General features: G+C 40.2%; 1 protein-coding gene and 1 long non-coding RNA gene across 2 annotated transcripts in view; both read left to right on the top strand.

Annotated features, from left to right (window-relative positions):
- The window catches only part of LOC116298771 (uncharacterized), a 42,830-nt gene that overhangs the window by 7,878 nt on the left and 17,179 nt on the right, over window positions 1-17,773 (top strand). The window contains exon 2 of the long non-coding RNA XR_004197374.2: window positions 1,007-1,125. This is a non-coding gene — a long non-coding RNA (uncharacterized LOC116298771). The remainder of the gene's footprint in view (window positions 1-1,006; window positions 1,126-17,773) is intronic.
- LOC148911127 (uncharacterized) lies at window positions 7,839-8,537 on the top strand. Its single transcript, XM_089029518.1, has one exon. The coding sequence runs from the start codon at window positions 7,885-7,887 to the stop codon at window positions 8,473-8,475; it is 591 nt and encodes a 196-aa protein (XP_088885644.1). The 5' UTR covers window positions 7,839-7,884; the 3' UTR covers window positions 8,476-8,537.

Raw genomic sequence — 17,773 nt, 5'->3', positions numbered from 1 at the left:
AATCTATAAATTGGATTTCCAGTACAAAGTAATAAATTAACGATAAACAACTCAATTATTTGTCGTTTGAACCGCATTTCAATTATCGGTTTTTTTTTCCCCTTCTTATTTTAAGAATAGTAAACATGATTGGAACTTCTTTTACCCATTATATTTTACATTACTTCTCCCCGATGAAGATATTGGACCTCACGGAAGTTCCTAAATCCAATTTCAATTTCGGAACTTCAAAGGACCTTTGTTGGCAAATTAGTTCCTGGTTCCTGCTCGAAACTTTGGTTCCCGCATATTTTATTTTTTAATTGGACATACCGTGTGTGGTCTTTGACAAGTGGAAACCTATGAATTGAAAAAAAAACCAAGAATGAATACTTCCAATGATTCAAATAAGAGACAAACTGTGGTGAAAGAAAAAAAAGAAAAAAAAATTAACTGAGCAGAGACTGGGCGAGACTGGGCGAGACTGGGCGAGACTGGGCGAGACTGGGCGAGACTGGGCGATTAGTAGTAGCAGTAGTAGCAGCAGCAGCAGCAGCAGCAGCAGTAGCAGCAGCAGCAGCAGTAGCAGCAGCAGCAGCAGCAGCAGTAGCAGCAGCAGCAGCAGTAGCAGCAGCAGCAGCAGTAGCAGTAGTAGTAGTAGCAGCAGCAGCAGCAGCGGTAGTAGTAGTAGTAGTAGTAGTAGTAGTAGTAGTAGTAGTAGTAGTAGTAGTAGTAGTAGTAGTAGTAGTAGTAGTAGTAGTAGTAGTAGTAGTAGTAGTTGCAACTAGCAACTGATAACCCAAAACATTTCAAAACAAGTCTCACTATTTCTACGGCCCGAACCAGAAATCAAGATAAATATACAGCTTCTAAGAACCACTGACCAAGCTTACAAATATTTTAAATCTCCCCCTTAGTTCCTCCTCCATTCAAAAGATAGAGATTACCTACCGCACGTGACGTCTATTGATAGTAACCAATTGTTACCGTTGTCGTCTTATTTATCTCCACTTGTCATTTTTCTTAGTTCTTCCTGTCTTCACTATTGACGTTAATACAGCAAGCTTCAAGCCGCTTTAGAATCAATTCTGAAGGCCTAACGATCTTGAAGGAAAAAAGAGCCAAATAACTCTGATAGATACTGAGGTAAGAGGCGATAAGCAAAACTTTCATCTAATGATTTTAATATTTATATCATTAAACCAATATACACCTATTTCAAAAAAAAAGTTGTAAATTGGAGTTCTGAAATGGGGGAACCTAGATGAAACGAAATTTTTGTGCCTTTATATTTTCTTGCTGAAATACAAAAAGATCACATTTCTAATCCAAAGATTATGCTTGATATTCCAAACTAAAAGGAAACTACGTTGTTAGACTGTGAATATATTACAATTTGAAACATGTTACTCGATCTCAGATTACAGATTTTAGATCTCTGACCGACAATGTTCTTTGAAATAGTTGTATATATATATTATTTATTCTATATATATGTGTTAAGTGTAGAAATCACACGACCATAATTTGTTCTCTACAGAACTGTTTCGTGGGTCGGACTCACTTGTCTTTAGATTTTACTGGCGATCGACTAGCCACATATATTATTTATTTTATATACATATAGCAGGTATCTTATCATACTGTACGATACGATACGGTAACACCTGACAAATGTGTATATATTTCTAAGCTCAATCTATTTTAAAAACTACATGGCAGTAGTATCGACATGCTGCGTGACACGAAACAAACAAATGGGATTAGAATTTAGGAGCTGATTTTTGCTAAGGAAAATGGAGGAACACGGAGAAAAACCCTCGTAATACTCACATACTACATTTAGACCTGTTAATAAAAATATAAAACAGTAATCCAAAATTTTATTAACGAAAAATGCTTGACTTTTCCTATGATTTAAGTTAGAATTCAGAGAGCGCGCGCGGAAAAAAATAACCTGAGCAAAAAGTCAACTGTACTTACAAAACAAAGTAGAATGCTTACCTAGCATGCTTTGCGCGCCTTGACTAACTATCACGGGATCTACTCACTTTCGCTTTCCTTTCAATGCAGAAATATCGATTATGGGAATTATAGAGGGAAGCTGTGAGCCCTTTTCTATTCCAGAGTTGTTTTTTTAAAATTTCCTTTACTGTATTGTCAACGTTTCGGTGTTTTACTTCCGACGGTTATTAAGCACCTGAATTTCCCAGCCATTTTTGAAGAAAGCGGACTTGCATTGTTTTTGAACAATGGCAATCTCTATTTTCCGGAGAGAAGAAACTTGCTAGTGATTATAAAGTTTTATCTAGCAGCTCTTGTTCGAGGTAATATTCACATCAGAAAAAAATGTTAACATTTGGTCAGCTACGATTTCAAGCTCACACCCCCTCATGTGGGCCCACACAAATTATGTCTCAAAAACACGGTTTTTGGATCTTTTCTCAAAATATTGACTATCTAGGAAAAAAAAAAAGAAAGAAGTGGATTCAATTAATTCAACTATTCACGAACTGTATAATATGGGTTAGAATGAATTCTATTGAGAAAAAAAAAAAAAAAAAAAAAAAAAACCATCATACTTTTTGATCGTTGAATGTACGCTATTGGATGTATTTTACAAGACAAAATGCATGACATAACGGGGGTCAAGCTAGAATATCGTCTCTCCTTGAAATAAAACAGAACCTGTCAAAGAACTGAATAGAAGTGGATTTGAAAACTCCGCGCTTTCTTGAACATTTTGGTATATAATTCATAGGAATTTGTTAAAATTTAGAACCGTATTTTTGATGATTTTATAAGCTCATACTATCTGTTGGCCTATACATTCACCTCTTATGATTTCTTAGGACTCGTAGCCTCGAAAGCACGCTTACTAGGAGTTAGCGATAGAACATAACATTTACAGGGTCATTTAGGATGTTTTGTCGCGCAGTTTACTTGTGCTATATTACTTTACTTTTAAGCACAACCTTTTGATTTGGAAAGAGAGGAAAGAGACCGAAAAGAGCAAATATTCCAAATGGGTCTATGAATGTTGTTGTTGTTCATCTACCCCGTAGGAAAATATATAGTAGAAAGTTTTAGATTTACGTTCGATCGAGGCAAACGTGAAACGTCAGTTGACCATTTAAAATTATTTTTAATAGCTTAAAAAGAATCGCAAAAAAGTCCAAGTAGTAGAAAAACAAAAGAATATTTGTCTTTGGTGAGAAGGTTTGTAAAAGGTAAAGTAAAGTACAGGAAAACGATTAAAACGTGTTCACGTTTGCCGTTTGCGGGGAGAAAAAAAGTCAATATAAAACTGACTCTCTAGTATCCTCAGACTTTCTTCGATAGATTATTTTCTCCAAACGTTTTGCCTTAGCTTAACTCTTTTTCCTCTTTATGAAACTACCTTTGATTTGATTTAAATTAAATGAGATAACCTTTTTTCCCCTGTTGTTATTTATTATCTGAAGTATGAGTTGTTTCTTGTAGAGCGTATCGAGGATTTAGGATCCGCTATATAAATATGATTTATTATTATCATTAAGTATACATTTGACTTTGAAAATCAAGACTTATAAGATTGCTATAAGATAATTGGAAACGCATTTTTGATAGCCTGACAGGTCATGTCAAATCGACTGAGGACGTAAGACATACGAAGTGAAACACCAATTTTAAGTGGAAATGGCAATGGCCGTATCTTACTCAAACGTCTAGATGTTTCATCTGGGCAAAAGATCCCATCGTCAGCTTTTTAAAAATTTTGTATGGTGAAAATACATCATACTAGAAGTAAAATAAGCAAATTTTCCTCATTTTCCCCGTCGGATTACGTGGAAGTTCACCTTTTGAGGGTAAAAACGCGCGACAACCCGAAACAGGAAAGCTGTCAAATATAAGCCTTATTTAAATGTGGTTAAATGTAATTTAGGCTAAGTTAGACTCGAGGTCAATGACATCTCGCAGTAGCGTTGTCCGGACGCATACCGCTATCTCCGCTGTCAACGCATTTATTACCTCACGCGATCGTTGATCGACTCAGCTAGCAAGTTGTTTATAGCATGTCGCAATCTATTCTAGTCGATCTCTGTGGCCTGTATGAGATATGGATCATAGCTATCATTACGAAATTCGATAAGACGCTACACACGTGATCACGCTAGCTTAATGCCAACCACGCGAACCTTTATTCGCCATCGCTATCTATCGCTAGCACTTGCTATACGACGCTATTACGCTACAACACGAGTTTAATTTAATTTTTCATCATGCCACCGAAACGTTCGCTGACAAACCTCAACGAAGAGGTTCCTGAACGAAATCCGCTCAGCAGCACTCCGCAATCAACGTCCACCGTGACACTCTCACAGGAATACCGACGGGAGCTCGTGGACGAAGTAGTCAGGGCTGTTCTTGCCGCTACACAGCAAACGGCCATCTCGCAATCGCCTGCAGCAACGACAAGCCAACCAGTATTGCCACTGCAGTCAACAGCCCAGGACACACCAGGTACGTCCAATGTGTTAGTACCAAACTTTGTAAACACGTTCTCGCTCGCGAGCGTAAATACAACTAGTACCGCTAGCATAGTGACTTTGCCTATCCCGCAAGCTCGTTCGCTAGGAGCTGTTGGCGGTCCTCCCAGCTCAACGACTACGGTTTTATCTGGCTCCCTCACGTCGTCAAAGACCTTCGCAACGCCAGCAGTTGTTCAGCCCTTTGTTATTGGACCTGGTGCTTCTCCGGTCCCGGCCAAATTAGTCACGCATATCGTTAGCGGGAAGTTCCTTGATTTAGGCGAGCTAATCCCGTCCAATTTGGTCGAGGCGGCAACCGAGCCACAAGTGTTCCTCGACGGCCATATTGTTTTGACTGCTGGGCCTAAGCGTAATAAACGCAAGATCGAGGACATAGTTACATGGATTGAGACATTCACTAGCTACGCCCTGGTTATGTCTGAGTACTTCCCCCACCGCTGGAAGGATCTATCGCTTTATAAGCTGCTCATCATACGCACGTACAGGCAGTTCGGCGGTAAAGCTTGGCTGAATTATGATAAGGCCTTTCGGGAGCACGCGGCCGCGACTAGCCTTACCAACTGGGCTAACATCGACACGCAGTTGTATAGCTTCTACACGGCTGGTCCAGCGCATCGTGCTAGCTTTTCCCACAATGGCGATGAGGAGCAACCAAGGGGTTCAAACAGCAGTGGTGTCATCTGTCGTTCATGGAACAAAGGGCAATGTTCCTCGCGCTTCTCCTTGTGCCGTTTTGCCCACAAATGCTCTTCGTGTGCTGGTCGTCACCGCCTCGTAGAGTGCCCGGAATTTTTCAAAGAAAAAACTGAGACGGAGCGAAAACGACGAACTCCGTCTCCCGAGCTTTCAGCAGATAAATTGAAAACTAAAAGACGCTAGCTTTCAAAAAGTTTTTTATATCATGCTTTGTTAGTCATTATTTTGTTTATCGGTCATGGGTAACTCATGTTTATGTTATACCTATCAAGTTTATTAGCTCTTAGTTATCATGCTACACTGCCGTGACCAGAATTGCCTTTCTGGAGTCTTATATTTGATACTACTGTGCGTCTTAAAAAATTCCCATAGCGTGCCGTTTCTTGGCATGTATTCTGTTCCGTGCTATCGGTTCGTGGTCCGAGGCGTTGTTTGCATATTTGTTCTTGCTATGTTGACACGTCACGTCACTTCATTTAGCGCTACTTAACATGTCTCCTGTCAGTTCGTTTATCTCAACGAGACAGCGCGACGCGCCGTGACATTTTAGCTCTTATCTCCTGATGGCTCAGGTCATCGGCACGCCATAATCTACGCTCTGGGCTGATGTTTATTTACTCTTACTTCGCGGCTAATCGGCTTTGTAATGTTCACATTAATTGTATAATTCATTCAAAGTCTTTGTACCATCTGTTGTGTGACTTTGCGTATTCATTTCAGCGTTGTGTGGCCTCCCTTCTGTCTCCGAGGTTACCCCTCTCCGTGTGGATTGCTTTGCAAGGGAGTTAAAATTACACCCTGACCCCGTCAAGGTGGCATACGTTTTAGATGGCATCCATGATGGCTTCCACATCGGCTTTCAGCACTCGATGAAGCTCAAATTGGCCAAAAACAACAAACAATCCGCCATGCAAAACCCAGTGGTGATTGATTGCTATCTTCAAAATGAAATCCTTCGGGGTAGGGTTGCAGGGCCCTTCGTTCATCCTCCATTGCCTAACTTGCAGATCAGCAGTTTTGGAGTAATTCCCAAGCGCGGGCAGCCGGGTAAATGGAGGCTGATAGTCGATTTATCATCGCCCAGGGGGTATAGCGTTAACGATGGGATCAACCGTGAGGAATTTACGTTGCAGTACGTCACAGTCGACGAAATAGTCAAAATGGTGTCCAAATTAGGCGTCGGTGCAATGATGGCTAAGTTTGATGTCGAATCAGCATATCGTAATATCCCCATCCATCCATCCGACAGACATTTATTAGGCATGCGGTGGAAAGACAAATACTTTGTAGATCTTGCGCTACCTTTTGGCCTTCGCCCAGCTCCATTTATATTCAATTCGGTGGCCGCTATGGTGGAATGGATTCTAGCTAACAATTATGCAGTTTCACACTTAGTCCATTATTTAGATGATTTTGTCATGGCGGGGCCCCCATGCTCGGACGCATGCGCACACAATCTCACCACATCGGTACGGTTGTGCGAAGACCTTGGCCTCCCCCTACATCCGGACAAATGTATCGGACCTGCTTCGACTCTAGTAGTCTTAGGAATCGAATTAGATTCAATTAATCAAATTGCTCGTTTGCCTGCAGACAAACTCTCGAACCTGCAGCAGCTGATAACCAGGTGGCGGTCGCGCCGACACTGCAACAAGCGCGAGCTTGAGTCGCTAATAGGCCACCTTCACCACGCTGCCAAAGTGGTGTGGCCCGGACGCACCTTCATCAGACGCCTAATTGATCTGCTTCGCTGCTTTCGCAACCCGGCGCATCCCATCCGACTCAACGTGGAGTTCCGTCGCGATTTGGAATGGTGGTACCAGTTTCTCTACTCCTGGAACGGGGTAAGCTTCTGGCTTTACCCCGGCATCCCAGTCGTACATGACATAGAGGTGATATCTGATGCCTCGGGAGCAATAGGCTATGGGGCGTTCTACAATCAGGCGTGGTTCAACGGTCGGTGGCGTGCGACACAGAAAACAGAATCCATTGCGTACAAAGAACTCTTTCCTATTGTACTAGCGGCCCATGTGTGGGGGCACGAATGGTCGAGACGACTCGTGCTCTTCCGCTCAGACAATGAAGCAGTAGTGGCCATCCTGAACCAAAGAACATCAAAAGTTCAAGCTCTTATGCGGCTCCTCCGAAGCCTTCTGTACGCAGCAGCTCGGTTTAGCTTTACATTCTCATCCGAGCATATCCCCGGAATCGATAATTCGATTGCTGATGCATTGTCTCGCTTTAATTGGCAGGAATTCAGACGGGCAGCACCTTCAGCGCAGCTACAAGCTACGCCACTGCCAACACATCTCATCGCACAATTAACCGGTCCCTACTAGACAGCCAATGCCAGGAACTTCTACTCAACGGCCTCGCACCAACTACACGTCGTACGTACGCGTCAGCCCAAAGGAGGTTCGTCGACTTTTGCAATCAGCTTGGCTCAGTGACGTGCCCCACGGACGAAAGCACTCTTTGCCTTTTTATCACACATTTGTCACAGTCTATACAGCACAAATCCATTAAAGTCTATTTGTCTGCCATTCGATCCCTCCACATTGAACAGGGTTTCGCCGATCCACTGACGAGCTGCCACAGGCTTCAGCAGGTCTTCCGCGGAATAAAACGCGCACAGGGTTCGGCATCCTCACAACGCCTGCCCATCACCGACTCGCTCATGCTTCACATACACAATGCCCTCGACCTGGCAACTTTTGACCACATCATGTTTTGGGCTGCCTGCACACTGGCCTACTTCGGTTTTTTGAGATCCGCCGAATTTACAGTTCCCCTTATTTCAAAGTTCGACTCTGCCATCCATTTACAAGTTTCTGATTTGGCCTTCGACAAATTAGACCGACCCTCCTGTCTCCGAATATGGATAAAAGCATCTAAGACGGATCCCTTCCGAGAAGGCTGTCACGTGCACATCGGCTTAGGCACTTGGCCACTATGTGCGGTCTCAGCGATGAGTGCCTATCTGCACAAGAGAGGTAATTGCCAAGGTCCTCTGTTCATGCTTCAAAATGGCCAATCCTTATCGCGCGAGCTGCTGTCCTCCTGGCTAAAACGCATATTTGCAGCAGCCGGTATACCAGGCAATTTCTCTAGCCACAGCTTTCGAATCGGTGCGGCTACAGTCGCTGCTCGCAATGGCGTCCCCGACCATCTCATCCAAGCACTAGGCCGCTGGACCAGTACCGCCTATTTGTCTTACATCAGAACTCCTGCCGAAGCGCTAGCCAAAGTAACGCAACAGTTGTCATAAACTTCTATACGACAGCAATGATAGATGAGATTAACAATTAAAAGAAAACTGTTTAACCTGCTGCTTATGTGTCTTGTTCGTTGTTGCGCTCTCCTGTTTGTTGCCAGTTCCTGAGCTTGGTGCTTGGTGCACTTCGGTGGGGAGGTCCTGGTTCCCTGTCCCTCTCCTCCAAGCACCTTGGAGAATCCATTGGGTGGTGACAGGGTGACCATGGTTACCGCTAATTTGTGCCTGGCTCCGCCCATCCCACCGAATATGCACCTAACGCCAAGCTCATCATTAACGATGAGTTTAAATGTGGTTAAATGTAATTTAGGCTAAGTTAGACTCGAGGTCAATGACATCTCGCAGTAGCGTTGTCCGGACGCATACCGCTATCTCCGCTGTCAACGCATTTATTACCTCACGCGATCGTTGATCGACTCAGCTAGCAAGTTGTTTATAGCATGTCGCAATCTATTCTAGTCGATCTCTGTGGCCTGTATGAGATATGGATCATAGCTATCATTACGAAATTCGATAAGACGCTACACACGTGATCACGCTAGCTTAATGCCAACCACGCGAACCTTTATTCGCCATCGCTATCTATCGCTAGCACTTGCTATACGACGCTATTACGCTATTACGCTACAACACGAGTTTAATTTCCCGCCCGCCATCCCTACCACTGGTACAGGTAAGTAGAGGTAAGTATTCCATTGACTGATCGCGGTCAATGTGACAGGTGTTCGGTGGGTGGTGACAGGGTGACCATGGTTACCGCTAATTTGTGCCTGGCTCCGCCCATCCCACCGAATATGCACCTAACGCCAAGCTCATCATTAACGATGAGTTTAACCGAGAAAAAAAAATTGATCGTCCCCAGGCCATTTTTTCACAGAGCTCTAGAAAATAACCAAATAATTAAGTAGTTAGCACCAATTAAAGTTTTTGTTAAAAAAATAGAAATATAAAATGTTTTGGGTTACAATGAAGCTTTTGCGTTACGCGAAGTTCTATTCAAATTATACATGAAATATGTAGTTTCGATTTTATCCCATCGTCAGATTCTTTTTCTATACTCTAAAGTTGGATATTACGAATTGAAGCACTTTCAAAACTCGACTTAAAAAAGGGGTTCCTGGCTTTGTTTTAGAACTATGAGAGGCTAAAAACGTTTTCATTGAAATGGCTTCATCAATGCAAGTCGAGCGCACATGCACTAAGTTCACGCGTAGAAAGGATGCGCGCAAACAAAGTCATAACGTCCTTAGGGAGACCTCAGGGATAAAGTAAATTATTGTATTGTAAATGTGTCCTTTTTGAAATGTTCTTCGTCTGATTTCGGATTATTCCCAAAATTGAAATTCTGCCTTTATACAGAACTAGAAAAGTCCATTACAGCTGTCGACAGGTTGACGATAATCCACAGACATAATCCACAGAGGGATAAATACTGTATAAGGAACAGTAACCAGGCAGATGAATAAATATATATATATGGAAAGTTCTTTTACCATAAAAAAATTAAACGTTTCTATACTACCGAGCTATCCAGCAGGGCGACAATTCATTTCAAATGGTCAGTCGTATCCGAAAGTCAAATGTTTTAACTATGATTGAAAAGACTGTTTCATATTTTGATGGCCGACCGGCAGACTTCTAGACTATATGACATACTATCTTTAATAGCAATCGATGACTTTTCTGTAAATAAGAGATGGTAGGGCTTGCTTATGCTATGACCTGCTAGGCTATTTAGGCAAACAGCAAGAGGTAATTTAAACTTGACTTTAATTGATATTCTAATAAATGTTATTAATTGTAATACCATGATCACCTCTGATTCTTTTGTCTTCCTAGGGCTTTACAAACCCGAATTTCCCGCATGCAAAGAACGTGAGGGAAATTTAGAAGACAAAGAAATCCTTTGTCTTTTACTAAATTTCCCTACATTTAGAATACAATGCCTAGTCTCCCTCAGGGCCAACTCAATGTCCTTGCAAATAAATCGATTACAACGTATCCTACTTATGATATTACTGCACGATTTCCATGTGGGACTTGTTCTCAAATATGCGCATGCTCAGTCATAAGATATATTAATAATGACAACTTGTTTTTAGATTCTTTTTTTGTTTTATTCCACAAATTGTTTGTAGATGTTTCTAGACTAGCTGGAAATACGCGGGTGATAGATTGTAAATCGTTAGCGCATGAGAAGTTCAGTTCACATTAATAGATTACACTCGTAGATTACACTCGGCCCTTAGTGCGCACTCGATCTCTTGTATCGTTAAAGCGACCAATACGATCTACAGGGAACCGCGATGCAAGGCTAAGGTGCTTTTGAATAGAAACCAATTTTGGTAAGGTGAATTACTGCCATAATACCATGATTATCTTTAGTATACGGCATCGGGGAATTTTAATGACTAATCGACCTCAGGCCATAATATTACTTATAACTGGAGGGAAGGTTGTTATCTAGCAGATCTCAGTAGAATGTTTTTTTTTTCTTTTAAAAAAAAAATGCTTCATGGTTTCAAAAACTAAGAATAAATGAAGGCTTATTAGAGTTATCCGATTTAGCGGAATCGGAAAAATACTGAATTTTGATGGATAAGAGTTGATTTTCTCCTTGTATAACAAATGATTGTATGTTCTATTATATAATATCAATTAAAGTAATTCAACAAGCATAGGGGCACAGGGAGCCCAATATCTGAAAAGTGCAACTAGCACACACGAGTTCGCCAAAGGGCAGTTTGATAAGATATTTTGTCCTTAATCACTACCACAAAACTGTTGATTTATCGTTTTCTTCTGAAACACTCGAACTTAGGGGTGGCAACGTGTTGATGGGCGTAAAAGAGGAACTGAAAAATGATCAAACTAAAGGGTATTAATCATCTGAATTCGTTTACGAAAATCTTGGATTGATTTGATAACACTAATCAAAGTCAAGCCGAATGGCAGTAGTATTGAATTATAGGAGGACTGTAAAAGTTCGAGAAGCTTCTTGATAGCGTTAGTCGGGAATCAGGTACATCCGGACACAAGATTACGTGGCAAGATTTAAAACTTTAAATCTCATCTGATGGCAATCAATGCGACATGAGTCGGCAGACAAAACGATTATAATTTGAATCGGGATATCTCGATAAAAACAACACAGTTCGGTTCGTTCAAGATACCATTACGAATAACAGAGAGAAACTACTCTAACTTCGGATTTAATAAGTTCTAGAAGGTAAGGTAAGCTTAGACATGTCCGTTGTAAACAACTTCCGCTTCAAAACAGATGGATTGACCCAAAGAAAGCCGAATAAATTAATTTTGCGAGACCGATGTTCAGGCGACGTAATGGACGTATAAAAAACAGCTAAGAAAAAGGATTAAAAGTAAAATGGGTATTTAGAATATTTATTTTTAGTTCCGTCGCTCCAGTCGGTTTCTCGAAAAAATCTCATTCCTTTCAAATTTGGGAAAACATGCAAAACTAAATTTATTTTCTCCTCTTTTTACTCATCTCAGTCAAATAGTCAAATTTCAAAGCCAAAATCTGGCGCATGCGTAGACAAATTGTATACATGCTTCACGACAGACCATGCTGACCTCTTAGTTGTACTTACAATATGAAATAGTATATGGCGGCCCATTTAAAAGCGTGAAAGAAAATTATTTTAAAAACATAGGAATATCTCGCTTAGATATTTAGTAGAAAATGGTCGTTGTTAACTCGTACATACGCAAAGCGCAGAAAAAGGTATCGTAATTAGCCTCAATATACCAAATTTAAAATTCGTTTTCGGATTCTCAAAAAGGTTAAATCATCAAAGCTAAGACCGACGAGTCGGTTCTAGGTAAAAAAATATTCTAAGGTTATATGAATATTGAAGTTTTGCAGTTATTGAACACAGATTCCGAGTTACCGAACAAACATTTTCTCACTTCATGTCTGTGTGTAAACACTCTTCAAATGCCCAAGAAATCAACCTCCCAGAATACCTCTTGGTCTTAGCTTCGATCACGGATTAGGATTTAGTAGGATTTTGGATTTTGGATTTTGGATTTTGGATTTTGGATTTTGGATTTTGGATTTTGGATTTTGGATTTTGGATTTTGGATTTTGCAACTCTCCGCCAGATAGAGTTGCGGCTGCATTTCTACTACTAAGGGAGAATAGCGATGCTTGATTTATAAATGACTTCCCACGTGATGCAGTTGGAAACGTTTTTCAACACTTCGTCTGGCTAAAGAGCTTTGCTATTGTCAGTTGGTGGTCATGGAATAACTGAAGAACAATGAATGTATTAGTCACTTCAAACCTGTATCCGTCTGGGACGTCGTTCTGTTTGCTCCCGTACAGAAAGCTAATCCACCGACCTGACAAGTGCTTTCAATACCTTCTAGTCCATATTGCCGTTCCGTTTATTAGTTTCTCAAGAGCAAACAGGTTAGTCAGAACTTCCTAAACTAATATATTTTGGCTTGTTGTTTACTGCCGTAGTAGGTCATTACAGCAGTTGAGGTTTGGACCGATTAGTTCGGAACGTTAGAGTTATTTCGTGGCTTACTCCTCAATATACCTTAGTTTTATGGCTTAGACCACTAGTTGTCGTTTACGGCTTTTTACTCGTTACTTCTAGGCCTTATGCGGCAACCATGTCTTCGCTCCAGTCATTTCTGCTCAAATAAGAGTACAGTGAGACCAATCAAAACATAATTCTACTTAAAATTAATAGGGTATATAAATTGTCCAGTTTCAACTAAATTTGGTAAAGATCATAAATAAGCATGGATATTAAAAAAAAACGGCGTGAGCGTGTTTTGATAGCTTGATTATTTTGACTTTCATACGGCGATCAATCGACTTGGACATTTTCCGACATTCCAATTTTAAAATTTAATACTTTTTGAACAAGACAAAAAATAAAAAAACGCTCACACAGTTTTGTAGTTTATCACCCGCTTATTGATCACCCGCTTATTGATCACCCGCTTATTGATCACCCGCTTATTGTTTTTTAATATACACTCTAAAGCGATGTCCATTAATTCAAATATACTGCCAACATACCCAATTTTAAAGTCAGTTTTTTTAATATAAGCTGTCAAAACATTATCACAGAAAGTTTCCTCAGACTTCAATTATTAGTCCCAGCTGCAAATAGCTCTGACTTGAAATTCTCGTTAAAGATATCGATCTTTTCATTCAAATGAAGTTTTGCTTGACTTTTTTTCACTTGCATGCAATGAGGAAATCCTGACCAATCACATTCGTTGATAGAAATGTTCAGCGCCTTTGCAAAAAGACGACAAAAGTTTAGTAAGGAACGAAAAAAATATAGTTGATTTATTAATTTTCATAAAGTATAAATGCTTAAACAAACAAGATAACCCATCAACGTATTACTTTTGAAACGTATATATGTTGCTGTAAATTGTCGATCACAGAGAGGCATGTTGAAAAAAAAGTGAAAACTTTGGAATCCAGCAGACAATGATTTTGTTTTGTTCCAGGGAATCATTAAGGTCAGTCTACTTAGAAGAAATGATATGAATTCGAAGACAACATTTTTAAAAGCAATCGAAAATTTAGTCTTTCAAAATCCTTATTCGCTTCGTTCAAGTGGAGTGCATTTTTTAAGCTTTGTTTTATATTTTCAAAAAGATATGTAAGACCTAGCTTAGCCTGTAGAGCAGGCGTTCTTATGATGGGGTTGATTAAGAATCGGGGTTTTGGAGTTCCTTTGACAACTACGTGCCCGCGAGAAAAATGGGACCTAGCAAAAAAAGAAAGAAAGAAAGAGAGAAAGAAAGAAAGAGAGAAAGAGAGAAAGAAAGAAAGAAAGAAAGAGATTAAAAAGGGAACGCGGGGGAAGGGGGAAAGAAGGGAACGCCTGCCAGCAGTCCTTGTTATTTCGAAGAACTCGTTCGTGGGCGAGAGGAGGCTTCTGATTGGTAGAAGTTTGAACGGCTTTACATTTGACAAAGTTATACAATTGGCCTAACTTTCTTATTTCTTATATTCTCTAAAATATCATCAAGGACAATCCCAAGAGATTAATCTTTGAACAAATTTTCAAATGACAGATATCCCTTTTTTCCTTGGTTACTTCGCGCTAGCTAGGGGTTATCGCTATAAAATTTTTGAACGTTTTCATGTTTGATTGGTTATACCAGAATTGGTCTTTCATTTCCGTTAAAGTGCTGGCAGGCGTTCCCCTTCGCTTTTTTTATTTTTTTATTTTATTTATTTTTTCTTTTGCTCGGTTTCAATTCTCGCTCGTTCCAAATTTCCAAAGTATCCCCAAAACCCAGGTTTTTCCCCAAACCCACAAGAGCTAGCTATGTTCTGTTCTCTTGTAAAGCACGGCTGGAGCTGTAGCAGTCCATAAGCTGAGAACTGAAAATTTGGATTTATGGCTTACATAAGGGGAACAAACTAAACAGTTTCCATGTTAATAATTGCCTATTCAGCATCACGAAAAGGTATCATACCAAAGATAGAACGGTAGCTTTCTCCCAGAAAATGGAATTTTGAATTTACCCACTTTGCTCTCATAGTGGCCGCCATCTTGAATTCTGGAAGAGCGTTTTAGATTCCTAGCCCCTATTAGTGAATAGTAAATATTCACTAATAAATAGAGTAAATATTATTTTAAAGCGCACTCGGAATAAGTTTGAACAGAGAGATGATCGCATGTGTGCCACACATCAAGTTATGATAGCATGTCGTCACATATGACGTCACAGTTTCGTAAAATATCGGCTGATAGTGGTTGAAATGCTTGAAATGCACCCATTGTTGCTAGTTCTTGGGTAGACTGGGTTTAACATTAAAATACGGGAAAATGTTTTGGTTGTGGAAAGTGCAATACGTTACTTGGACACTATAAATTCAACTGCCGCCGACATGAAGACAGCGTACGAAGTGTTGTCCAGAGGTTGTGAGATCGATTACAATGAAATGCCGTTGCTTGTGTCTTCGATCAGGCATTTTCTGCTAAAGCAATAGAAGTTTACTGGAAGCACAAGGGGATTTTTAAAGGGCTAGTTTTAATGATAGGACTGTTCCATTTTTCGGATGATACTCTTAGGAGTTATCGGGAACTGATTTTGTGATGCTGGGCTCAGGGAACTAGTTGTTCAAAGAAATATCGTAGCTGAAGGTTCTATAGACAAGGTCCTGAGTGGCAAGCAGTATAACAGAGATGTGCGTCTTTATAAAGCCCTAATGAAACTGCACTTGAAAACGTTCGAGTAATTGGTGGAGCCCATGCCGGCACTGGCCTTGGTACGACTGAAACTAGAACTAAACCATGAGGAGTTTGAGAAAGTGTTGCTGACGTAATTGGAGCTGTGAGAGGTTATGTTGAACCAAAATAACGCACGCTGCCTAATCCCATTCCTGAATGACATGCTTGGGCTGGCTGTAACCATGTCAGAAGTGCAGGCTGGTTGTTACCATGCCGGAAGTGCATACCGCATTTACTAATGGTCAGTTTTCCGTTTAGATGGGTAACCGCAATCCATTCGGGCGAGATGAAGCTGACAAGACCATTGAGAACACAATCAACTAGGATTGTAAGACAGGAGGGAGTTACATTGGATTTAACACTAACTCTTTACAGCGACTCAGCACTCAGGTACTCAATGACACAAGGCGTGGTTTGTACAAGAAACGTCTCCGAGAGCATTTGTCCATCACAACATGCAAGACGCATGTCCATAAAGATTGGCTCCAGCCTCACCAAAGAAGACGCAAAGCTGTGGGAAGCTGACGGGTCTACTTGAGGAAGTAGTTAGTAATCCTTGGACCAAAGACGATGAGTTTACCCGTCTGTCCACAAGTATCGCAACGACAACGGAAGTAATTAATGATTTGCTACAAGCCAGAGAAAGAGGAAAGCAGGCAGAAAAGGACTACAGCAGTAACTCGTTGTTCTCCGTCTCCAAAAGTTAAAGCTGATGTTATGCACGAATCTAAAGACCTTGTTCTCCCACTACAAATGGATCGCGCTTTATTCGCACTGACGGCTTTACTTAGACAGTTTTGCAAGATTCATCGCACTGAATTCAGTGTCACATCCGTGAAATTAGAGAATAAATTACTAGATTCCAGTTTCCGAATATCAATTTTCTTCTCACGGCCATTTATATTTATAAGGCAAAGTCATAATATTGAAAGTTTACGGCGCTTCGTGAAGAAAATCGAAAGTTAATGCAAGAAAAGTAACAGGAATATTAAAAAAAGACAGCCACACAATATAATCCTACCATTTTTTTTTGGTGATTCAATTTGCCAACATGCGATTTTTTGTGGGCCAATTTCAGGTTTTGTAGTGTTTATGTGTATGGAAATTTATCATTTCGGGTTCTACAGTTCGTCGTGAAAAACTATCATTCAAAAGTAATAACTAAAATTGGTTGCCTAACCATTGCTTAATTGCTTCCAAAATTCAGCTCTTTTTGAAACTGAAAGAAATTCAAGTAGCGGTTTTTCAGGATTTTTAACTTTGACCCAACAAAGCAAAACAGTCCAAAATGACGACTTTCCGGTGCTTTTTTTGATATAAAAAATCATCCTTCTACCGCCATTTGTATAGCCATAGAAATCTGGCCTCTATATTGCTCAATATCCATAATTTCGTCTCCAGATTCCGCTTTAAAACGGACATTTTTGCTCACGAACTCAGCATATATTTTGTTACTGGTTCGAGAAGCTGTCCGAGTGGAGACTGGTACCTAATTTGGAAAAAATTCCCGCAAATTTTCCTTTAAAATTTCTTTAAATCGTTTTTTCTAACTTTTTTTCAAATCCTTTTAATAGTATGACGATATTACAGTGTTTCTTTAAAAAATGCTTCCCAATTCTTAACATAATATCCCTCACTTGAAAATGACCAGAGTTGATGGACAATTCTGTGCCTGGCGGACAAGTGTTTATGAGATTTGTTAAACAAGAAGCAAAAATTGCTTGTAAATTTGAGTAAAAAGCCAAAGAAAACGAGCATTGTAACTGCTATAAGAAATGGAAATGGAAATAGTGATAAATCATTTAACATGTACGCCTTCCTTAGAAAAATATTAAGCAAAATTAAAAAACAAAAACAAAAACAAAAACAAATTTTTATTTGCATTCCTGCCGGTTCAGCATGGATCGAGTTCCTCTGTTTAATCCCACGTTCTAATTTCCAGTTAAAAGAGGGCAAATTCGTCACTTTAAATTTTAGTTGTTTGCTGTGAGCAGAGACTAGAAGAATGGAAAAGTTAGGAATGGTTTTCATTCACAAGCGATAATCAAAAG

This window comes from Actinia tenebrosa, unplaced genomic scaffold, assembly GCF_029948245.1.
Source record: "Actinia tenebrosa isolate PJP-AT-01 unplaced genomic scaffold, QUT_ActTen_1.0 PGA_scaffold14__42_contigs__length_11649687, whole genome shotgun sequence".
Classification (NCBI taxonomy): Eukaryota; Metazoa; Cnidaria; class Anthozoa; order Actiniaria; family Actiniidae; genus Actinia; species Actinia tenebrosa.
Note: the sequence above shows the minus strand (reverse complement) of the source record. Positions and strands in the feature narration are given on the sequence as shown.

Excerpts from the sequence above, each read along its gene's own strand:
- LOC148911127 (XM_089029518.1), top strand. The coding sequence starts at position 7,885 with ATGCTTCACATACACAATGCCCTCGACCTGGCAACTTTTGACCACATC.